The following is a 24,858-nucleotide window of genomic DNA, read 5'->3' on the forward strand; positions in this document are numbered from 1 at the left end:
GCTGCACAGCAGGAGGTGAGCAGTAGGTGAGCAAGTAAGGCTTCATCTGTATTTACAGCTGCTCCCCATCGCTCACATTACTGCCTGAGCTCTGCCTCCTGTCAGATCAGTGGTGGCATTAGATTCTCAGAGGAGCACGAACCGTACTGTGAAGTGCACAAGCGAGGGATCTAGGTTGCATGCTCCTCATGGGAATCTAATGCCTGATGATCTGTCGTTGTCTCCCATCACACACAGATGGAACCATCTAGCTGCAGGAAAACAAGCTCAGGGCTCCCACTGTTTCTACATAATAGTGAGCTGTATAATTATTTCATTATATATCACAATGCAATAATAATAGAAAAGTACACAATAAATACAATGTGTCTGAATCATCCCAAAACCATCCCCCCAACCCTGGTCCATGGAAAAATTGTCTTTCACGAAACCTGTCCCTGGTGCCAAAAACATTGGGGACCACTGCAATATAGTACATCTATGCAGCAATAGTTTTGCATGGTGGCTAAGAGCATAGACTCAAGAGTTAAATTTCCTGTATCTAAATCCTGGCTTCACCACTTACTAGCTTTGTGCCATTGGACAAGTTACTTCTCTACTTGTGCCTTAGTTTTTTCTTATGTAAAGTTGGGATGATAACAAAATGCACCTCTTAAAGCTTTATAAGAATTAAATGGCTTAAAGCAAGGAAAGTGCTTAGGCAAGTATACAGTAAGAACTCTGTAAATGGAACTCTTCTTGTTATGAAATCTGCAGCCATTACAAAACTGAGGTGGCAGGACATGGTGGCACACACCTGTAGTCCCAGCTACTCAGGAGGCTGAGGCAGGAGGATCACTTGAGCCCAGGACTTTGAGGCTGCAGTGAGCCATGATTGCACCTGTGACTAGCCACTGCACTCCAGCCTGGGCAGTATAGCAAGACCCTGTCTCTTTTAATAAATTTTTTGTTTACTTAAAAATTTTTTTAATTAAAATTTTAAAATGAGGTGGAGCCGTATATGCTGATATGGAAAGATATGCTAAGGGAAAAAGTACTAATTGTTTCCATTTTTAAAGAAGAGTGATGTAAGTACTTTTTATATAGTTATAATTATAGGAAATTATAATTATAATAATTATAACAAAATATACCCCCAAAAAGTATACAAGAAATTCTCAACAGGTTATTTGAGGGGAAAGGAATTAATGATGTAGGAGAAGGTGTGAGGGAGACTTTTGTTTTTGATTCTGTACCCGCTCCCATACTGCTTGAAGTTTTTAACCATGTTCATCCATACTTTAAAATACATACATTTAATTTTTTGAAAGGCCATAGGAATAATCTTTGTTGCTCTTTATTGCCACCTAGGGGATGCTAGGGGCATTGCCTGCCATGATCACTGTCATTGCTGTTAACCCTACTGACTATTTAATAATTGATTCCACCTTCTCAATCAGTACGTTACACCAAGCAAGTCATGGCTTCCAACTTTCAGATTTTTATTGAGTTTTGTAACAATAAGAAACATGGTTGAGAAATTGATGCTCTTTTGAAAAAAGAAACAAACATGGATTCGTAGTTAGAAAATTTTTTATTTTTTTTTAATTTTTATTTTTTAAACTATAATAAAGATGGGATCTCGCCAGGTTGCTCAGGCTGGTCTTAAACTCCTGGACTCAAGCTATCCTCCCGCCTCAGCCTCCCAAGCTGCTGAGAGCCACTGCATCTAGCCTAGAAAATTCAATAGATGTTAAAACAATTGAACACCTAGTTTGATCTCCCTCTCTGAATGACCATTCCAGCTTTATACTTATAATCTAGATCAGCCTGATCCATTGGCCTGCCCAAAATGATTTCATCCCTCACTCAATGATCTGTCCATGGTGTCTAAAATGTTGACATCTGTCTGGTTGCCTGCATTTGAATGCTGGTTTCGTGACTTTCTAGTTGTGTAACCTTGAGCAAGTCACTTCATCTCTCTGAGCCTCATTTTCTCCTGAAAAATGCAAGTGGTAATAATAGTAGATCCCTCAAAGGACTGTTGGTGGCACTACATGAGTTCATACATCAAACACAATGCCAGGTGCATAATAAGGGTTGGATAAACAACTTTCAATTTAACACCTACAATCATCAAATCTCAACTTGATTGTCACTTCCTTCAGCAAGCCTCCTCTGACCTCAGGACTTGGTCACATCCTTCTCACTAGGTCACGCTTCTCCTTCATAGCATTTGTCACAGAAGACTGTTGGATGATTGCTCGATTAATGTGTCTCTTCCCTACTAGATCATAAACACTCAGGACAGAGCCTGGGTTTCATTTTGCCCACAATTCTCTCCCCAGTGTCCACCACAGTGCCCAGTGGATAGAAGTTTTTGCCATAAAAAAATTATAAATAAAGAAATGAATTAATGCAGTTAGAAAACTGAAGACCTCTGAAAAAATAAATGTTAACTAGAACAAGTGCCATGAAAACTAGTTAGGCTCTGATGGGCTAGATTACATGAGTCATGAGACACTTACAGGGAAGGACAGGGTGGGGAGAGGTTTATTTTGTAAGACAGTTGCAAAAAATAAATTGGAGAAAAGATAAACCGTACACCTCTACCACTTGTTCTGGGACCAACCCTATTTTCTTTGAGGTGAAATTCATACAACGTAACTGTTAATTTTAAAGTAGACATTTTTAAATGAACAATTCATAGACATTTAGTACATTCACAATGTTGTGCAACCACCATCTATGCCAAGTCTTAAAACATTTTCATCATTCCAAAAGAAAGCCCTCATTCCCTCTTCCGCCAAGCCCATGGTCACCGCCAATCTGCTTTCTATTGACATGGATATACCTATTCCGTATATTTCATGTAAATGGAATCATACAATATATGACCTTTTGTGTCTGGCTTATTTCACTTAGCATAATGTTAATATTTTTGAGGTCATCCACATTGCAACATGTAACAGTACTTTATTCCTTTTTGTGATAGAAGAATATTCCACTGTATGAACATACCACAATTTGTTTATACATTCATTTTGTTATTGTTGTTGTTGTTACAGAGTCTCTCTCTACTGCCCAGGCTGGGGTGCAGTGGCACAATCTCAGCTCTCTGCAACCTTTGCCTCCCAGGCTGAAGCAAGTCTCATGCCTCAGCCTCCCAGTAAACTGGGATTACAGGTGTGCGCCACTACAACCAGCTAATTTTTTGTATTTTTAGTACAGACGGAGTTTCACCATGTTAGCCAGGCCGGTCTCGAACTCCTGGCTGCAAGTTGATCTACCCACCTCGGCCTCCCAAAGTGCTGGGATTACAGGTACGAGCCACTGTGCCAGCCTGCAAACTCATCTCTTGGTGGACATTTGGATTCTTTCCACCTTCTATTATGATAATGCTGCCGATCCCTGTTTTTTAAAAGTCTCCATGGTTCATCATATCATGAAGAATGATAATCTCACAGTACCCTGGACCAGAAACCAAGACACAAGATCCAAATTGTGATCTATGACCACTAACTTTTTATATAATTCAGCAAGCTATTGTCCCTCCTCATCTGTAACCTATGTGGTTGAACTAGGATTTTCATGCAAGTAGTTTATCTTGGGAGGTGTTTCTGAGTATTTATTTTGGAAGATGCTCCTAAAAAGAGATAAAGAAAAGGAAAGGAAGATAATCAATGAATTCCTTGATCCAGTTACTGCTGTGGACATCTAGGGTGCATTTCCACTGGGGACCTCTGAGACACTGTAGGGAATATATCTTAGTTATACGAGAGCTAAAAAGAAATTATTTAGACAGTTAGTGAGGGTAAGAGTCCTCAGTAAGGTTTTTCTTTTAATAAAAAAGCAGCCTCCAAATCATTTCTTTTTTAACAAAAAGCAGCCTGAAAAATCAAGCTGCAAGAACAGATAAGCAAGCTGGAGGCTTGCATAGGTGAATACCAGCAGCTGTGCCAATAGAAAACAGATCGCTGGAAACCAGGTAGATTCAACATGGAAGTTCCCTCTTCCCTTTTCTTTGTTGCCACGTGTGCAGATAACATGGCACCAGCCAGGTTTTTTAAAATCCCATTTGCATAATAAAAGATTAGAGTGGGATGGCCAGCCTCTTCATGGGCTATGTAAATGGCACATCTGGTCCAACCAATCCACTACGCCCCATGTAAATCATACACCGTCTCCTCACACGCATCCATAAAACCAACCGCATCTTGCCCCAAACTAGGGAAACCCACTCAGGACCCCTTCCTCTGCACGAGGAAGCTCTCTTCTTCTTTTGTCTATTTAACTTTCCACTCTTAAACCCACTCCTTGCATGTCCGTGTCTTCAATTTCCTTAGCATGAGACATCGAACCTCGGGTACTACCCCAGACAAATGATGCTGCTTCATTAGAGTTAGCACATCCAAGGGGCAAGGGAACTGGCTCCTCTGTCATTGGCTGAGGGCTTCTCTCAGGGTGTCTGCTCTGGTCCCCTTGGGTTCCCACATGTGTCGACCAAGCTTTCTCTAGAAGGCCCTCAGGGTTGCACCTGCTCACAGTTAGGAAGTTTGGGGCATGCACAGAAGGGCACATGCAGATGGGGTATGATGGTCCCAACAGCATATGTTAAAGTGATTATGAAACTTTGATCTTCGAATCCCTGGGAGCTTACATTTTAAAGAGATGAGACAGAGACAGACTTCCTCTCATTGTTTTCACCTCCATTGGATCTTTGCCCGGATACTGCTTTAGTTTGTCAGTTATCCTCTAGAAAAGGGGTAGAAAGTATACATCCTTTTCTCCTCCATTCCTTCAAAGCTCTTAAAAGAGGATAGAGAGGCCAGGTGCAGTGGCTCACACCTGTAATCCCAGCACTTTGGGAGGCCGAGGAGGGCAGATCACCTGAGGTCAGGAGTTTGAGACCAGCCTGGCCAACATGGTGAAACCCCGTCTCTACTAAAAATACAAAAAGTACCCAGGCGTGGTAGGGTGTGCCTGTGGTCCCAGCTACTTGGGAGGCTGAAGCAGAAGAATCACTTGAACCCAGGAGGCGGAGGTTGCCGTGAGCTGAGATCTCACCACTGCACTCCAGCCTGAGAGACAAGAGTGAAACTCCATCTCAAAAAAAAAAAAAAAAGAGGATAGACTTGAGGTGAACTTTATTAAGAATACTGTGTTACCTTGAACTGGGCACTTCTCCCTTCTAGGTCTCAGCTTACCCTGTAAGTGAAGCTATTTATTTTAAAAAATCTTTATTGAAAATAAAATAAAGATACAGGAAACTACACAAAAGAAATGTATGGCTTAGTAAGTTACAAGGCAAACATGTTAATAACTACCAACCCAGGTCAAGAAACAGAATTTTCTCAGACAACCTAAAAGTCATAAAATGAGGCTATTTGCCAATTAAGGTTGTGGACCAAATGCTGTAGAATGAACTTCTTTTACTTCTATGTTGATGACTCTCTGTCACAATATTTGCATCTCAGTGAGAAGAGAACACAAGAATGCCTAGCAAGAAAAGATGGACAAGTCTCTCAAACATTGGCAGTGTTACTTACATTGGCTAGGTAAAATTCAGAAGGCCTGGTGGAAATCTGGTTAAGCCCTAAAAGTGAGCTTGTAATTCTATCCTAGCAGCCCACACACATTTGAGTCTGTCTTAGTCAGCTCAGACTGCTATAATAAATCATCAACTGGGTGGCTTAAACAACAGAGATTTATCTCTCCCAGGTCTGAAAGCTGGAAGTCTAATATCAGTGATATAATTTGGATACTTTTCCCCCTAAATCTTACATTGAAATGTAATTCCATGTTGGAGGTGAGGCCTCCAACATGATGGGAGGCGACTGCATCATGGAGGTGGACTTCTCATGAATAGTGTAGCACCATCGTCTTGGTGCTGCCATCACAAGATCTGGTTGTTTAAAAGTGTGCTGCACCTCCTCCTCCTTTTTTTCTTGCTCCCATTCTTGCCATGTGATACATCAATACATCGGCTCCCTTTGGCTTCCTGAGGCCTCACCAGAAACCAAGCAGATACCCAGAGCCATGCTTCTTGTACAGCCTGCAGAACCATAAGCCAAGTAAACCTCTTTATAACTTACTCAACCTCAAATATTTCTTTATAGCAATACAGGAATGGCCTAATACAGTGCCAGGATGGTTGATGTGTGGTGAGGGCTCTTTCCCTGAGTTGCAGATGGCCGCCTTCTTGCTTCGTCATCACATGGCCTTTCCATTGAGCATGGGCATGAATAGACAGCATGCAAGCAAGCTCTCCGGCGTCTATTCCTCCCATAAGCACCCTGATCTCATCACGGGGGCCCCACCCTCATGAGCTCATCTAACTCTAATTACCCCTTGAAGGCCCCACCTCCAAACATTATCAAATTGGGAGTGGGAGTGCCAATGTATGAATTTTGGGGGGATACAATTTAGTCTACAGCATAGTCCAAATGTGAAATTTCTTCCTCCAGCTACCGATGTTTAGTGAGAACACTGCATGTTCTCACAACATGTGCATATGTGTGTGGACTCTTTCCTCTGGAGGGCAAGAACTTGGTTTTGTTCACTGTTGCAACCAAGAGTGTGCAACAGTGCCTGGCTCATAATTGGCACTCAATATTGCCATTGAGTTATTTGTGATCAGAGCCCTGGCTGTTCTTAGATGGGTAGGGTTCTTCAGAACAGTACAAATGTTTGTAGACAGGCCAGCTGGGAAACCAAAGGTCTTTTTGATGAGGTGCCATGACCATGATGTAGTGGGGAGTGGCCAGGTGATCCAGAGTTCAGTCTCAGTATGACCTATGACCATCTGAGTGACCTCAGGCAAAACTGTTTGATCTCTGGGCCTTAGACTCTTCCTTATATAAAACAAATGGGTTGGTCAGTTCAGAAGTGCTACACTGATTCTAATCCATCCTATGGAGGAGGCCCCAAAACATTATCCCTAACCCTTTAATCATAAATTTAAGGATAAATGAGATTTTATCTCACTCTGGGTGACTTTTAAGGACTTGAAAACCTATTTCTTTTTGTGCTTGGAGCTGGAGTGAATTTGAAGTCAGGGTTGCGGGGGTGAGGGAGGGGTGCTCCTGGCTGTGGCTGTGTTAAAATTGCCCTGGTTTGTTTAGGGGAGAATCTAGGGTATTTGTCATTTGTCTTTGCCGTGGTGCCAGACAGACAGCAGTAAGTAGATGATGCCTCTTACACAGCAATGTGCTAACAGTTGTACTTCCTGGCACACCTCCAGCCCCCAAGATGGAATGGTCTGACATCCATATCAGCAGAGAATCAGAGAAAGATGAGATGCTCTGATGCTTGGGAAAGTCACAAACCATTGTTACATAGATAAGTAACACAAAATGACCCACGAGAGACACAGCTGGGACCCAAGTAGACACTTGTAATTGGAGAGTCTACCCTACTCATGATTTTCAATATGGGGTCAATAGCTGATAGATATCAATGTTAGTTTCTTTGTCATGAAATCTTGATACAATGTGGTAAGACTTTCCAATCAGCAGTTGGCAGCATCCTCAGGATATTGTTGATTGTATTTGACATCAAGGGCCACCCATGCTTTCGCTGTTATCTTATTCAAGCTAGAGCAGATGTCTTAAAACTTTCTTCATGCATCAAAGCATCTGCATAGCTCAGATAAAGAATCCACAGCTCATGTGTTCTTTCTTATCTCTCCAGCTGTTTGGGAGAGATTTCAAAACTCAACACCCCACTGTCTCATGTAACCAAGTCAGGGCCACTATTAGAAAAGCAGCTCAAAGAAGATATCCTGGGTCATCCACAGTATCTTAGCTTATTTAATTCAGCAAGCACATTCAACATTTCTGATTATATTGAATACATTCAAATTCTCAGTCATCAGCTCCAGGAAGACCCTCCTGGCTCCAATCCCTTTTCCTGGCCTGGCTTAAGTCCCTTCTGGGCTCCCACAGAATCCCTTACCTATCTATATTATTGCCTTTCTGTGGGTCTGTGCCAGCCTGTACTGTATTAATTCCTTTGGGGCTGGAACCATATCTTATTTTTTTTAATTAAAAAGTAGTACATCCTCACAATAGAAAAATTTTCAAATACAGACCTATATAAATGAAAAAGTGAAAGTCCCTTTTCCATCTGCTCCTATTTGCAATCTCCCTCCTCTCCCCAGAGAAGACCACTATAAACAATGTGTTGTATACCCTTCCAGAACTTTCCATTTGCAAGCCTATAAATAATAAAAATAAAAGTGTTAACAAATAATAACAATAATAAATAATAAAAATAAAAATAAAAAATAAAAGCGTTAACAGTTATTGAGTGTTTACTAAGAGTCAAGTGCTATGCTAAGCATTTTTATGCGCATTCCTGATTAATTCACAAAACAAGCCTATGAAGTAGGTGTTATTTTTATTCCCATTTCACAAAAGAAGAGACTAAGGTGACAGTTACTAAATGGTAAAGCCAGAATCTGAACCCGGCCAGGCTGAATTCAGAGCTCCTGCCCTTGAACATGTTCTCTCACTTGCTTCCGGACCTTGCAGTATCATAGACACTTCCCCATAGTGACCTAAAAATTGTTTCTCCCTTTTTAAAAATTGCTTGGTATTCTACAAAATGAATATATTCCATTCATTTTGCCATTCTCCTACTGAACAACTTTTAGGATTTTGTAGTTTTTCATTTCCTTATTTCACCAAGTGTAAGATTCCATTATTGTAAAAAGCATCCAATTTCAGAAATTAAAATATATGGGGGTATGGGGGGTGACAAGTGCATCTTAGAATATATTTTTGCATGTAAATATTTTGTAAATAATGCTTGTAAATAATTTTCATGTGTGTATTTCTGCACAAGTTTCCTAGGAGTAAAATTGTGTCAAAATGAAGGTGCATTTTTAAATTTTTGATGCATACTGCCGAATTCCCTCCAGGAAACCTTATCTTAGTCATCTTGTGTTCCTCATTTCCTTAGCACAATGTCTGGTACTTTTTTAGGTACTAAATAAATGTTCAGGGGGTGAAATGCATGAACTGACCCGGCAAATGCAAAGTATTTTGAGATACTCACACACCAAAAAACCCACAAAATATGACAATGACTGACAGTGAGAAGATGAGAATATTTCACTACCGTATTTGTATGCACTTCTTGTTGAAGCACTGACCAGAATAAATGACAAACGCTAATGCATCTTATGCAGAGGATGTTTCCGAAGTGATTACAAGATATCTTGCAAAATTACCTATCGAAAGATTGCACAGTCAATAAAAATACACTAATAACTCCAGCATTTTACAACCCCCAACCTACTAGACATAAGAAATTTCCAGAGATCTTATGGTCTGCCATTTTCTCAAATACCTGCAAGACTGCCTGCACCACCACCCTAATCTTCAGAAATCATGATTCTGCAGGTCTGCAGTGGGGGATGCATTTAACAAGCGCTCCAGGTTAACCTTAATGCACTGTAAAGCGTGAGAACACGTGCATTAAAAGGGCTTTAAGAAGAGGAGTTTCTGAATCAGATTTGCATTTTAGAAAGATCCCTCTAGCTGCTGAGTGTAGAATCAACTAGAAGTGAGCAAAGATAGCTAAATGGCATTATTCAGCCCAGCGCGTAAATGGCTCAGATTGCCCGCGCGCTGGGGTGCCCCCTGCCGGCCCTCAGCAGCGCCTAGTCCTGGGCCGGGCCCTGGGCGGCCGGCTGCCGACTGCGACTGCGCGCTCCGAGGCCTGCAGAGAAGCCCCAGGGCACCTGTTACAGCACAGCTCAAGACCGGAAGCGGAAATGGAATCGAGATAGCCTCGCGCGTTTAGCAGGCCGCCGCTACCTCCACGCCCTAGGCCGGGCCGACTTACGGAGTCGCCGGAAGCGGAAGTCGCTGAGAGGTGGTGGAGCGGTTTGGAAAGTGTGGGTTTATCTTCGCGCACCTTGCGTTCTTGCTGCGGCTTGCCTGGGCGGGTAAAGCGCGATTGCGAGAGCTCGGCATCCCTGCCGACTCGGCCAGAACCGGCTCCCGGCCCGAACCTTCGCCCGAGGGGCGTGGTATCCTGGTGCTCCGACTCCTTCCGCAGGCTCCTTGGGACCCGCGGTTCCGGGAGTCCCTTGCCCAGGGTCCCTTTCCTGCAGTGAGGCTCCATCCGGCTTCCCTGTGTCCCCGCAGACCCCTATCATGGGCAATACTAGCAGTGAGCGCGCCGCGCTGGAGCGGCATGGTGGCCATAAGACGCCCCGGAGGGACAGCTCGGGGAGCACCAAGGACGGGGACAGGCCCAAGATCCTGATGGACAGCCCCGAAGACGCCGACCTCTTCCACTCCGAGGAAATCAAGGTGCGAGCGGTGTGGAGGAATCCGATTCCCCTTGACTAATGTTGAGGAGAGGAGTCCTCCACTAGATTCCCGTCACATCCTTTCGAAAACCAGAACGGGGAGGGAGGTGGTACATTACCCGGTGCACTTAAAAGCCAGACGGTCCTGTAAGAGTCCTCTTAGCGGTCCAAGGACCTGTGTCTAATTACCAATATGAGAAAGTCACCCTGAGGGAGGAGGCACTCACTTCGTTTAACATCATTAAGGAGAAAGCAGCTCTGGGACAGAGTTTCAAATTCTTAATTAATTCAGAGTCGAGCTAACAGTAATTGAGCCCTAGCTTCTGCTTTTCTCTTAGGTGTAATTAATTGCACTGCTTTGAGACAAATTCCCTCACCTTTACACAAACTGGAGCTTTTGTAAAAGTTAGTTTGGGAGTTTATCCATTTTGGAGGCAATATATACAAGCTGAAAGTAGAGCGGAACAGCTGACGGCAGTTGCCAGAAGTGTTTAGTTCTGCCCAATACTTTTGATTCATCCTACTTATTTTTTAAAAGACGGTGGTCTCACTTATTAGCCGGTCTTGGTGGCGGGCGCCTGTAGTCCCAGCTGCCCGGGAGGCTGAGGCAGGAGAATGGCGTGAACCCGGGAGGCGGAGCTTGCAGTGAGCCGAGATCGCGCCACTGCACTCCAGCCTGGGTGACAGAGCAAGACTCCTGTCTCAAAAAAAAAAAAAAAAAGACGGTGGTCTCACTATGTTCTCCAGGCTGGTCTCCCGGGTTCAAGCAATCCTCATGCCTCGGCCTCCCAAAGTACTGGGATCGCAGGCGTGAGCTACGGTGCTGGCCGGTTCAGCCTACTTTTTTTTTTTTTTTTTTTTTTGGAGATCGAGTCTCGCTCTGTCGCCCAGGCCGCAGTGCAGTGGCGCGATCTCTGCTCACTGCAAGCTCCGCCTCCCGGATTCACGCCATTCTCCTGCCTCAGCCTTCCGAGTAGCTGGGACTACAGGTGCCCGCCACCACGCCTGGCTAATTTTTTGTATTTTTAGTAGAGACGGGGTTTCCCCATGTTAGCCAGGATGGTCTCGATCTCCTGACCTCGTGATCCGCCCGCCTCAGCCTCCCAAAGTGCTGGGATTACAGGCGTGAGCCACCGTGCCCAGTTTACTTTTTTTTTTCTTCTTCTTCTTTGAGATAGAGTCTGGCTCTGTTGCCCAGGCTGGAGGGCAGTAGCACAATCTCGACGCACTGCAACCTTTGTCTCCCAGGCTCAAACCATCCTGCCTCAGCCTCCCGAGTAGCTGGGACTACAGGCGTGCGCCACCATGCCCGGCTAATTTTGTGTATTTTTGGTAGAGGTGGGGTTTCGCCATGTTGCCCAGGTTGGTCTTGAACTCCTGAGCTCAAGCGATCCCCCCGCCTGGGCCGCCCAAAGTGCTGAGATTACAGGCATGAGCCGCCACTCCCAGCCTCACCCTGCTTTTTTTTTTAAAGCGTGCATAGAAAAGTCTTTCGACTTCTAGAGGTCAGTGGGCAGTGAGGGTCTGTCTGAAGGAGGCAGCCAGCAGCTACTGAACTTCTCTCTAGTGTTGTTTAAATATGACTTAATCACACTTAAGCAGGCCAGTGCAAACATTTTTCTTCCTGCTGCAGCCTGTTTAAATTCAAAAACTCAGGTGACTTAACTCCTGCTTCAACCACACTCCTGGTAACCACCTTCATATGGTGGATATTTCCAGCCGCAGGGCTCAGTCCAAGGACACTTAGTGATTCTGTCAGCTGGTATTTATGTGTTATGTCCAAAAGGAACTAATTGTTTCAAGGAACAAAGTAGGTTTAGGAAAGATAAAGCTGCCTTCTACCCATCATACCCTGTTAGTATCCAATTTCATGTTAATCATCATCCATTTAATTGCCTGGCAACTCATTCCATCTGTGTTTGTCCTCATGTTGAGCGAGGTGATCACATCTCACACCTTCTTTTGGATCTCAGTTTTGAGCCTAACTACAAAGAGCCTGCTTTTATGTGGCCCTACAACCTGTGGTTTGAACTTGCTTTCTGAATTTGTTGCATTCTTGAAGAGCTGTGTGCAAAGTGAACTTTAGAATCATGTTTCTCTAATGACTTGATGTCCTTTCCCTAGGAGGTAATTTTGGTCCCTGGTCCCAAGAAGGCTATTTAAGACACCAAAAGAATCAAAACTACTTTCTTCAGAAGTATTTGTTCTGTTATTATTCCAAAACTCCTCCAGGAGATGTTGAGCACACACATAATCTGTGGGGAATGATTTCAAGCAGCGTCCATTCTCACTTCATTAGAAGTTACTGAAATCCCCAGATACCAAAAAAGTCGTGAATTCTTTTAACTACACTAGTGTGCTATCTTGGGTATAATTAGTTATCCTTAGTGTGAAGTGATTCCAGTCTGTTATTTAATATGTAGATCTTGTTAGAATTCAAAGAATGCAGGCATCATTTGGATAAGCTGAGGTCAGTATTTGAAATGAAGGTGCTAGAAGCCTGCTTAACTCCCTAAAGAGTCTTTTCCAGCCTGAACCTCCTGCTCTTTTTAAGTCTTTGGCTTCTGACTGGGAAAAAATCTAAAAGGTGCGTGACTACATATGTCATCCAGATAGAGCTGGATGACTTTATTTCTTATTCTGGAATACCTCACTTATACAGAGCTTACCACACTGGAGGTTATCATTTATCCTAATGAGGTTCAGTCTTTGTCTTGCTTTATTCCCCAGTCCCTAGACAGAACTTTGTGAGTAGTTTTTCCCTTCCTCAAAATCTGGATTTGCCCATTTTCAAGTTGACAGTTCTAGAATTGTTCCTCTTAAATTTTCATGTACAGTCATACATCACTTAACGACAGGGACATGTTCTGAGAAATACATCATTAGGTGATTTTATCATTGCGTGAACATCATAGAGTGTACTTACACAAACCTAGTCTGCTAGTCCGTTCTCATGCTACTAAGTAGAAATACCCAAGACTGGGTAATTTATAAAGAAAATAGGTTTAATTGACTCAGTTCTGCATGGCTGGGGAGGCCTTAGGAAACTTACAATCATGGTAAAAGGCACCTCTTCACAGGGCAGCAGAAGAGAGAATGAGAGCAAGCAAGGGAAATGCCAGACGCTTATAAAACCATCAGATCTCATGAGACTCACTCACTGTCAGAGAACAGCATGGGGGAAACCGCCCCCATGATCGATTACCTCTACCTGGTCCTGCCCTTGACACGTGGGGATTATGGGGATTACAATTCAAGGTGAGACTTGGGTGGGGACGCAGAGCCAAACCGTATCACCTAGTGTATATGGTGTCACCTGTTGCTCATGGGCTATAAACCTGTACAGCATGTTATTCTACTGAATACTGTAGACACTTATTCCACAAGTGTATTTAAGGATCTGTGTATTTAAATATATCTAAACATAGAAAAGATACAATAAAAATATGGTATAATCTTATGGGACTACCATATACACAGTCCATCGTTGACTAAGACCTCGTGCACATGACCGTACTTCAAATCTTGCCTGATTAAGGGAGGAACATGACATTAAGCTAGTCTTGGATTGGTAGTAGCCCCTTCCAAGTGTGTTTTATAGCTTCTTCTAGAATTTTGATGTCAACTTCTTTAATGACAACAACAGCTAATAATTAGCACTCACTGTGTCAGACAGTATGCAGAGCACTTACATGGACTGTCTCAGTCTTCACAACCTTAAAAAATAGATTTCTATTTTGCGGGCAGGGAAACTGAGGCACCACTAGTGAGTTTCCGATCCTAACCGTGAACCAAGATAGTAACAGCTGCCTCTTTAGAATGAATTGTCAATACTGTCTGTTGTAGGGAGCTCGCTTATGGCTTTCTGAGTAAACTGCTCTGCTTCTAGGCACCAGAGAAGGAGGAATTCCTGGCCTGGCAGCATGATCTAGAAGTGAATGATAAAGCTCCCGCCCAGGCTCGGCCAACAGTGTTTCGATGGACGGGGGGCGGAAAGGAAGTTTACTTATCTGGGTCCTTCAACAACTGGAGTAAACTTCCCCTCACCAGAAGGTAATTGCCTGGGGAGTGTTCACATATTTGTCTTAACATAAATTCTCTTCTTTCTAAAACATCTCTGTGAGAGAACAGAAAATGGATGTTTCTATAAAATGGATGCCTAGTGGAAAAATAATTGTGCTTAATAAGTCTTAGGGTTCAAATGTTAAACCTTAGTGGTCTATAGGTTTACAGTACAGAAGAAAGAGAATATTTCTGTGTCACAGACATCTTTCACTTCAGATCCTCAGCTATCTGTTCAGTCAGGACTTTTCCACAGAAACACAAAAATCTATTCTTAATGCAGTAAGGGGGCACTGGGCTGGGAATCTTAGAAACCCACATTTGAGCCCACATTGGCCATGCTGTCAGTCTCCTAACACCTGAGCCTCAGCGTTCCTTTCTGTAAAGGGGGAACATTGGACCAGATGATATCTGAGGTTTCATCTAACTTTGACTCTGCATAATACTTTGTTTGAAAAGTACATGTTGGCTGGGCCTGGGGGCTCATGCCTGTGATCTCAGCACTTTTGGGGGCTGAGGCAGGAGGATTGCTTGAGGTTAGGAGTTCAAGACCAGCCTGGGCAACATAGTGAGACCCCCATCTCTACAAAAAAATTAAAAATTAGCTGGGCATGGTGGTGCACACCTGTAGCCCCAGCTACTCGGGAGGCTGAGATGGGAGGATTGTTTGAGCCTGAGAGATCAATGGTGTAGTGAGCAGTGATTACACCACTGCACTCCAGCCTGGGCAACAGAGCAAGACTTTGTCTCCAAAAAGAAAAGAAAACTAAGAAAAATACATACTATGTAGGTGTCATTAGCAAGGATTATAGTAAGACATTTTATCAGGAACCCCAGCATGGACTTCTGACTTAAGTTGTCAGTGAGAGAACACCTTTAGTGAGTATTCTTGATAAAATGAGGGAGAAAGTGTCAGGCCTGTTGTCAGGGGCTGCCTGCTTTCCAGCAGTTCCATTGGAGAAGGAGGGAGCCACTCAGCACAGCAGTCACAGGTCAGTTCCAGTCAGGGGACAAAACAGCCCAATGAAAGGGCTCTTCCAGAGTTTGGTTTTTCAGTCGTTAGGCAAGTTTCTTTAGAGAACGTTTGAGCTTCCTATTCAATTGATCCCTTCTCCTGCCCAAGGCAAAGTGACAAAGGGTAAAACGAGGCAGCTTGCTGTTTATCGTGTGTTGTCATCCTCCTTGGCATCCAGGAGCCTTGCAAGCTTGAGAAGCACAAATGCCCGACTGTTGACCTTTTAACATTAGGGATGTGGTTTCCTGGTATTTGAGCAAGGTGAGTTTTCAGGAAACTGTCACACTGCTGCTTCCTTATAGCCTTTCCAGATTGAGATCATTATGCTGAATTGTCTAAATGTGCTAAAAATGTTTGTTCTCCTGCAGCTGAACTCTTGGTTTTATGTGGAAACGTTTTGTTCTGTAGCTGGTTTGGCAAGTAAGCTCGGGGGGCAGCCCACCCCACTGAAATCCTCTGCTTCCTTTTTCCTCGCAGCCACAATAACTTTGTAGCCATCCTGGATCTGCCAGAAGGAGAGCATCAGTACAAGTTCTTTGTGGATGGTCAGTGGACCCACGACCCTTCCGAGGTACTCTTCCTCCCACCTCTGGTCCTCTGGGTGCCTGCACATTCCAAACAAATCACCTTCCCAAGAGATTGCCGCCAGGTCCCTTTGCCCAGCTAGTAAAAGTGCCTGTGTGTGGCAGAGCTGGATAGCAGCACTAACTGTCAGACAGTTGGCATACTTGACCAAGATGAGCAGGGTGGCTAGCCAGGAGATGAGGCCTTCCAGCCAGGAATTCCAAGTCCTCTGAAGAATAACTCCGCAGACCTTCCACGTTATGATTTCTGCCTGTCTGTCTCTTCCCAGCCCATAGTAACCAGCCAGCTGGGCACAGTTAACAACATCATTCAAGTGAAGAAAACTGACTTTGAAGTATTTGATGCTTTAATGGTGGATTCCCAAAAGTGCTCCGATGTGTCTGGTATGAACACAGTTATTTTATACCACATGCGTGCAGGTGGGGGCTGTACAGTCTAGAAATACTCTTGTTTCTCTTGCCTCTCTTGAGCTGAAGCTGCCCAGTCAGATAGGCATTTATAGCCCCCCCTTAAAGGCCACAGAACTTAATTCCTAACTGTCAGGTTGTTGAAATTTAGCCCCAAGGGAGCTACAAGGCATTTCCCTGGTCATCTCAGGTATTCAGTAGGTCTGCTTGGCCACAGAACGCAGACAGCAGAAATGGAACCATAGCTTGATCTCGTGCCAAGGGCAGGGCTGAAGAGGCCCTGGAGGGTCACACTGAGTCAGTGACAGCCCAGCACTGGGGAAGCCTATGTCTCATCCCGCTTGTGGTGCCTGAAGAATTTCAGCCTGACCGGTGTAAATGGACACCTCAGTGACCTTAGCGGTCACTTGTGTGGTACATTAGCACCTTGTCAGAATCCCTCTGGGGAGGATGTGGCTCCCCACGGGAAACAGCCTGCACAGCGCAACTCTCCTTGATGGGAAGCTGTTTGGTACAGAAATACAGACCCAGTAAAACTTCTCCATCTTGTAAGAGCCTTTCAGGCATTGAGGTTTCAATAAATTGCTTTCCATCCAAGCCCCGCAGGAAGAAACTACCTGGAACATGATTCGTACAGTGCAGGGGGAAGAGGGTTACAATCTAAAGTGTTCCCCTTCTTGGAGGCGGGGGCTCAACAATTCCTGGACTCTGAGGGAGGCAGTGGAAAGATGCCCCAGGAGAATATCTGGCGCACTGAGAAAACAGATTCCGTTCGTTGACAGGACAGTTCTTCATCATTGTCTAGTTGGGCCTGGAAGTTCTGCCACCAGGATTTCTTGTTACCAGTTCAGAAATCACAGTGGTAAAATGATCACAATGGGCTCACTGTGGTTGACAGTTTGTTGAGCAGGACTTGGAAATCCAAAATCAGTGTGCTTTGATCTGGGCAATTAGTCTTTTAGAGATATCATCTAGTTTTTTTGCAGATAGTTGAGAATCAGGAAATGGAGGAAGTGTGCCCAAATATCCTCCAAAATATATAACTTACTGATACATGTAATTTTAAGCCACTTACAAGCTTTTTAGTCAAGTTTCCACCTAGGGAAAGAAAACGGACCCCTCACTGATAAGAAGCTAATTCCACGTTCTCTACAGACTTCTGTTTCGACACTTACTTCCTCACAATGTTATTTACTCCTTATGGCTCAGTTTTCTGCACTTAATGCTTTTCTCAGTTTCTTGCTGTGATATGGTTGGGTCACATAAACAGGGCTTGTCCCCTAAAACATGACATCGAGGGAATTGGCAGAGCTGGGGCATAGCAGATTTTCTCTGGACCAGCCCCAGGATCTGGCGACCAGAACCATCCCACGCGTTCTTTGGATGATGGCTTGGTACCTTCTGGCTGGCCAAATGTCACTATCCAGCTGTTCTAGCATTATGAAATCCTGCTCTTGTAGCAGCTTCTCAGTGTATCTGAATAATCCAGATACTCAAGCAAGAGTTTGGAAGGAACTTGAGTGTAATGGAGTTAAACAGCCTTTAGATACTGGGCTTTCAATTTTCCCCCCCATTTTGAAATGTGCCTCATTTAGCCTGTTTTCTCCACTGCCTCTGTGTAAACAGACTGCCTTATCTTCTGTTGTATTGCGGCTGGGGGTGCCCATAACTTGGACTTAGCTACTTAATCCTCACTTAGCCTCCAGCTTCTTTGTGGTTTTGCCAGCCCAGCCTGAAGGGAGAAGGAAGTCTTATTCTGCCGTGCATGTGGGATTAAGTTATCGAGAACAGCCTCCTTGTGATCTGACCCAGACTCACTGGCTAGGCCGTGTCTTCCACCAGGGCATCTGAGTTGACTACTGAGTTGTATGCTAGTCACCCAGATTCCAAAAGGGTTTTCTCCTCTCCTCTGTTCTGCACTCTTGGAACCAGTGCATCCTTCAAGAGAATGTAAATCTGCATTGAGGGAACAAGAGACAAGGAAAATGAGATGATGACAACAAAAGTAAGGCTGCTCCTAGAATGCCTGATTTTCAAAGTAAATGTCCTGTTACCATCTCCCAACAGAGCTGTCCAGTTCTCCCCCAGGACCCTACCATCAGGAGCCCTACGTCTGCAAACCCGAAGAGCGCTTTCGGGCGCCCCCCATTCTCCCCCCACATCTCCTCCAGGTGATCCTGAACAAGGACACGGGGATTTCCGTAAGTACGTGGGCATCTGCCCGGACCGTCCTCCGTGGGTCATGTTCAGTTGCTTTCTTTCCTGTGTCCCCCTCTTGCAAAGCAGCTGGTGAGCAAGCTCAGTGTCACCCCCTAGTGTGCACTGTGCCATTCACCTCTGCCGTGGGGATGGGCTGATAGCAAGAGGTTCCCGGTGTGGACACCGCCGCCTCGTCTTGCAAAGCCTTTCTGCACTTCTCTTCCTTGTCTTTCACGCCTGCCTCAGCCTGAGCCCTGTTCAATTTAAATTTCATGACAAACTCTATCACCATCCCTTCTTCGTAAGCTACATATTGGAACTCATGCTCTGGCCCCCACATTTTAGAATCTAGTTTTAATCATTCAATTGCTTTTAGAAATATCAGTACTCCTGGATCAAAATGTGGGATATCTAGGTAACACACATTTCTCCTCCAGGAAATTATTACATGCAGAAAAGAAGTGTGTGTCCTCCTGGATCCTGAAGAACAGCCAGTTCTGTTGTGATTCTGTTTTCTGTTCCATCTAACCTGGATTGCCTGCCCAGTCCACCTAGCTCTGGGATGCATGGCACAGCCATAAATCTTGGGAATCCAGGAATTCAGCTTGGTCCAAGCTACCTCTTAAGAGGCATTGTTTATGAGGTGCTTAAAGTGACCATGCTGCTACTGAACACCCCACCCTGAAGTGGAGGGCGTGTGTGCTGAGACGAGGAATGAACGTGTGCACATGCAGGTGTCCCTACAGCGGTCCCTGCCGGGCTGCCAGGACAGGGTCTCAGTGCTTGCTACCCTACTCCAACAGGGCTTGCCTTTCTCAGGTCACCTCCTGTGCTGGGAGTGCCCCTGCAGCTGGGTAGCCATCCTGGTATAGGCCCAGAAGAGGCCAGTGGTAAGGACAGCACGCCTCAGCTGGCAGGGCCCACCATCTTTCCAGCAGTGAGTTGGCAACAGTCTAAAATAGGTCACAGGTGAAGAGTTGCAAGGACACGCAGCTTCTGCCTTAGAAGCACTTAGTCGACACTGCTTCCCTTAGCTCTAACTTTACAAAGGTTGGTGGGTAAGATGACTTTCAGCGCCCTCCTAAGCTAGTAAGGTTTTTTTGTTTTGTTTTGTTTTTTTGTTTTTTTGTTTTTTTTTTTTTTTTGAGACAGAGTCTCACTCTGTTGCCCAGGCTGGAGTGCAGTGGTGCGATCTCGGCTCACTGCAAGCTCCGCCTCCCGGGTTCACACCATTCTCCTGCCTCAGCCTCCCGAGTAGCTGGGACTACAGGTGCCCGCCACGATGCCCGGCTAATTTTTTGTATTTTAGTAGAGATGGAGTTTCACCATGTTAGCCAAGATGGTCTTGATCTCCTGACCTCGTGATGCACCTGCCTCGGCCTCCCAAAGTATTGGGATTACAGGCGTGAGCCACCGTGCGCGGCCAGGTTTTGTTTTTTCTAGAAAAGGGAGGCATCATAGCCATCTTCTCTGATGGAGACTGCTGCTGGGAATAGACCAGCTGAGAGTGGCCCAGGGGGGCGGGAATATGAGAATGTCAGGACCCCTCTGTCCAAGGTAGCACCAAGCTCTAATGTAAACTGTGGTTACAGTTGTCACTACTAAAGGGTTAACATTTATTTTGCCCCAAACTAATCTTAAGTGCTTTTCATGTATTCTTATTCAAGCCTCATAACAACCATGTGAAGTAGGTGCTATTATTACCCCCATTTTAGGGATGGGGAAACTGAGGCACAGAGAAGTAGGGAGAACACTTAAAATCTACTCTCTTAGAGATTTTCAAGATTACATTATTAATAGTCACCGTGTTGTACAGTCGATCTCTTGAACTTATTCCTCCTGTCTAACTGAAATGTTGTATTCTTTGACCAGCATCTCCCTACCCCCACCACTCCTAGCCGCTGGCAACCACCACTCTACTCTCTACTTCTGTGAGTTCGACTTTCTTGGATTCCACATAAGTGACATCACATGGGATTTGTCTGCTGTGCCTGGCTCATTTCACTTAAGGTCCTCCAGGTTTATCCATGCTGTCACAGATGACAGGATTCCTTTTGTAAGGCTCAGCAGTACTCCATTGTGTATCGGTACCTCATTTCTTTATCCATTCATCCATTGGTGGACACCTACATTGATTCCATGTCTTGGCTATTATGAATAGAGCTGCAGTGAACATGGGAGTACAGGTATCTCGACATGCTGATTTCATTTCCTTGGAGTATCTACCCTGTAGTGGGATTGCTAGATCATGTGGTAATTTTAGTTATAATTTTTTAGGCACCTTCATGCCATTTTCCATAATGGTTGTACTAATTTACATGCCCATCAGCAGTGCACTAAAAGTAGCTTTTAAGTGTTCTCACCACAAAAAAAAATGGTAAGCATGTTATGCGTGTGTTAATGAGCTTGATTTAGCCATTCCACAATGTATCCATATTTCAAAACAACATATTGTACATGGTAAATATACATAATTTTATCTGTCAGTCTTTGAAATTGATTAATTTTTTAGAAACACCTCTTAGGCTCACGCAGTAACTGGCTGAGCCAGCAGTCACATCAGGCTTGGCTGGTGCCAGATCCTTGGTAGTTGGTGCTCTCAGCAGCCACCCTGAATGGCCTCCCAGTGGGAGCTTGCTGAGTATTTGCCGACACGATGATTGGCCCAGGCTCTGGGATCCTAAGCCTACAGCAGTTGTTCTACACTTTATTCCATTTGAATTGCATTTATAGAAGTTGGGGGTAAACAATGAAAAAATAAATCCCCATTTCTGGCTTCTCTTAAAACTTAGGAAGGCGCGGCGGGCAGCTCTGAGTGCAGCCCGGTGGGAGCTTTTCCAGAGTAGTGGTGTCTTGCCCAGGTATCCGTTTCATTCTTCAGGTTCATTGAGTCTTACAAGTTTCGAATCCATTGCTCAGGAGTGTTTGGTGCAGACGGTCTCTTCCTGTGTTCCCTGAAAGTGCTTTTAATAGCCGCTTTCTTCCTGCCCCTCCCTCCATAAGAGGACAGGGCCACGGCCCACACTTGAAAGAGGCCGGGGCAAATGCCTGGCCAGAGACACACACCGATGCCTCCAGCCGCATGCAGGGAGCTCCCTTCAGGTCAGAAGGCATGACCTTCATCTCACCTGTCGTCTTGGACAAGCCCTTGCGCTGCGTGATTTGGGAAGAGAGGTCGGCCTGAGCGCTGCCTCCTGTCCTTTGATATCTGGTGCTGTGAAGTAAAGGGGAGAATCTTGGTTTCCAAATCCCAAATGCTCACCGCTGCCTTTGTTCCCTCACAGTGTGATCCAGCTTTGCTTCCTGAGCCCAATCACGTCATGCTGAACCACCTATACGCACTGTCTATCAAGGTAATGACATGTCTGTCCCCGTGAGAGCTGTGTTGCCCAGTGTGTGCTCTGAGGACCCCCAGCAGTGGAATGACCTGGGGGGACTGACTTAAAGGGCAGCTTCCAGGGTCTGACACAAGCCATCAGGCTCAGGTTCTGAAGTTGGCTCGGGAATTTGTGGTTTTATGAAGCCCTTAATGATTCTCATATACTCTGAGGCTTGAGCCCCTCAGTCCAGCCTTTGATCATTTCCACCTTGTTCCTTAGGATGGAGTGATGGTGCTCAGCGCAACCCACCGGTACAAGAAGAAGTACGTCACCACCTTGTTATACAAGCCCATATGAAGAGCGGGGGCCGATGGTGGCCCAGGAGACAGCGCACCACCAGGCTCCACGCGTGCATGCTTTCCCCAAGAGGGAATGGACTGTACATTGCTCATTTCACACTCTTCAGAAGACATTTCATACCTGCCCTGGTCCTGCTTAAAGGTTTGTCCAGGCAGAACAGCGCCTCAGTCTGTGACAGTCCTCCTAGCACCCCCATGGCTTTGAGCCTCGGGGACTCATCAAGTCCAAGAAAAGAGGGAGGGGTGGCAGAGGATCTGCAGCCCTGGCCCCGTGATGCAAGAGGCCGGGTGTAGTTCTAAACCCACATTCTCAATTCTTCTTAAACCAAAAGTGAATGCTAACTCCTTTGCCAGTAAAATTCTGGGAAACAGGGACTGAGGCCACACATCATTTCCAGTCATCTGTGTGTTTTTAAGGCCAGCCACTTGTCCCTGTTGAGGCCTGGCTGTGGAACTAAATACAGTGTTGGTCTTGCCTCTCCTTCAAAATCAGCAATAGATTGTCTCTCGGCTCCAGGGAGGTGTCATTTCTATAGAAATTAGAAGCTTTCTGATTTCTAGTTGAAGTTTTACAATTGTTTCTTACAGTCACGTGCACTAAGTACTCTTTTTGTAGCCAGAGGTGGCTGGCTCTGCAGCCTTAAGGCCATTTTTTAAGTCACCACGACTAGAAGTCACATGAACTCTGCTCAGCAATAATCTGTTCTCAGAACAGACTTTTCAACCTGCTGCCGGATTTCTCCCTTCAGCTGGATGATCCTGAGGCCTGACCAGTTAGCTGGCAGGTCGTCCAGCTTTTTATTCCAGTCATAATAGGTGACAGTGTTAACCATGAACACCTGAGAGGCACTCCACCCTTCTCCCTATAAAATCACACAGTGTGATTTTACAAGGTCCCATGGCACCTTGCTCAGGACCTCTGCCCCTAGTTAGCAAGACTGCAGCAGTTGCTGTTGCTTATTCTGAAAGGAATGTAGAACTTGACAGCAGCCTTCTGAGTTTGGGTCAGGGAGATGTCCTTTGGACCAAAGCAGACTTCTTTACACGCAGCTCAGTTTCCCGGGAGTCGCCACAGATGTGCCCACTAGCCCAGGTTCCTGTGAGTCAGCGGAAGCTCCCGTTATGCCCTTTGCTCCTGGTGGGAGAGGGAGGAGTGAGCTCCCTGGGTTCCAGTATTTACTTGGTATACCTGAGTTCGGAGGTACCCTTTTTTGTTACTGTTTTCAAAACACTGAATTACTGTCACCTGGAAGTACAAGTTTCAATAAAACTTTGTAAAAATAATTGGACATGTGCCTGGAGGAGCTCTGATTTTATTCAGTCCCTTGGAGAAGAGACTGGAACTCTTCGAGAGTTGCGTTTCAGTACCATTCTTGTGATTCTGAGTGGACAGGGCTACTCCAGCTGCCCAGGCCTGAGGACCATTCCTGTGACTCACCCATTCACACAGTTTGGAAGCCTGTTAAGGGACCCCTAAAACAGCCCCTCTGAACAGCTCAAGTCACAAGGGGAAGCTGAAGAGGGGCAACAGCAGAGGCTCCTGGCTTTGGCAAGTTGGTGGTGTCCCCAGGCCAGAGGATTTGTTTCCTTTTGCTCCTAAACAAGCCCCGTGGGACAGCCCGGGATCGTGACCCTGGTGTGTGAGATAGCAGGACATTTGTGGAGTCAGAGCTGTTTTCATCCACTAAAAGAGGCTATGTCCCTCCTCCAAAAAGGTGGAAGGTTATGGGTGTCCCTTTAAGCCTTTTCTTCTCAGGTATCAGGAAACATTTTAAATTTAGCAGAAAAGCACGCTAGTGAGCTCTACCCACTGGTGCAGAAAACCCAAGCTGAAAATGCTATGTAAAATAAGACTAGTTTACTGGAGCCAGCCACCCCATGAGTTCTCCAAGCCCTGGGGCCACAGGGGACTTCCAGGTGAAGTCACTGCTGAGATGGAGGAGACACAAAACAAGAGGACATGGTCAGAGAGAACACATCTCTGTGCATATTCAAAGGATTTCATTTTCTTTAAAAAGCACATTATAGTCGGAAAGCCTGCCCACCAAGTGAAAGCCTCCATACCCAAGAAGCTAAAGGTTAATGGTGATTTTACAAAGGTGGAAAAGGAGACCTTGTTTTGCCCAAATCGCAGGGGCAAAGCCATATGTCAAATCGTGTCTTATGACCAAGTAATCCTTTCTTCATGAGCATTTCCTTTATGGGTGAGGACTTACAGTTAGTTAAAGCTTAACTCAAATTGCTTTTCAATGAAGATATATTTTTCCCTCTAGAAGCTGATATACAGGTGAATTTATAGAGCCAAATTAAAGCCTAAAAATTACTAAAATGTAAATCAGTATTGCAGGGCTAAGGCCACAAACAGGAAGTCAAAAGGCCAGATGAGAAAACTGTGCCTGCACCTCAACTAGCTCAATTAGGAAATCTCCAAGGCTCCTAAGGCTGAGAGAAAAAACCTGGAACATCATGATACGATCTATGGCTGAGGTCAGAGACTGAACGAGCCAGTCTAGGAAAGAACAAAATTTCATTTTAATTCAGTTCCTTTTGTACGAGCACAATTTCACTTTCAAGCATTTATTTCCCATATCTGATTCTCCTCTGCTAT

The 24,858-nt window shown here is 45.0% G+C and overlaps 1 protein-coding gene across 1 annotated transcript; it reads left to right on the forward strand.

The window, feature by feature from the left end:
- The first annotated feature begins 9,687 nt into the window (after positions 1-9,687).
- On the forward strand, positions 9,688-23,539 carry PRKAB1 (protein kinase AMP-activated non-catalytic subunit beta 1). The gene is made up of 7 exons (XM_030821488.1): positions 9,688-10,304; positions 14,193-14,356; positions 15,858-15,951; positions 16,234-16,348; positions 18,440-18,573; positions 21,856-21,924; positions 22,171-23,539. Exons 1-7 carry the CDS (start codon positions 10,146-10,148, stop codon positions 22,246-22,248), a joined length of 813 nt encoding a protein of 270 aa, XP_030677348.1. The 5' UTR covers positions 9,688-10,145; the 3' UTR covers positions 22,249-23,539.
- The last annotated feature ends 1,319 nt before the right edge of the window (positions 23,540-24,858 follow it).

The sequence above is a fragment of the Nomascus leucogenys genome, chromosome 10, assembly GCF_006542625.1.
Source record: "Nomascus leucogenys isolate Asia chromosome 10, Asia_NLE_v1, whole genome shotgun sequence".
NCBI lineage: Eukaryota > Metazoa > Chordata > Mammalia > Primates > Hylobatidae > Nomascus > Nomascus leucogenys.

Excerpts from the sequence above, each read along its gene's own strand:
- PRKAB1 (XM_030821488.1), top strand. The coding sequence starts at position 10,146 with ATGGGCAATACTAGCAGTGAGCGCGCCGCGCTGGAGCGGCATGGTGGC. Across the intron at positions 15,952-16,233 it reads GGACCCACGACCCTTCCGAG|CCCATAGTAACCAGCCAGCT; the intron begins GTACTCTTCCTC and ends GTCTCTTCCCAG. Across the intron at positions 21,925-22,170 it reads TATACGCACTGTCTATCAAG|GATGGAGTGATGGTGCTCAG; the intron begins GTAATGACATGT and ends CTTGTTCCTTAG.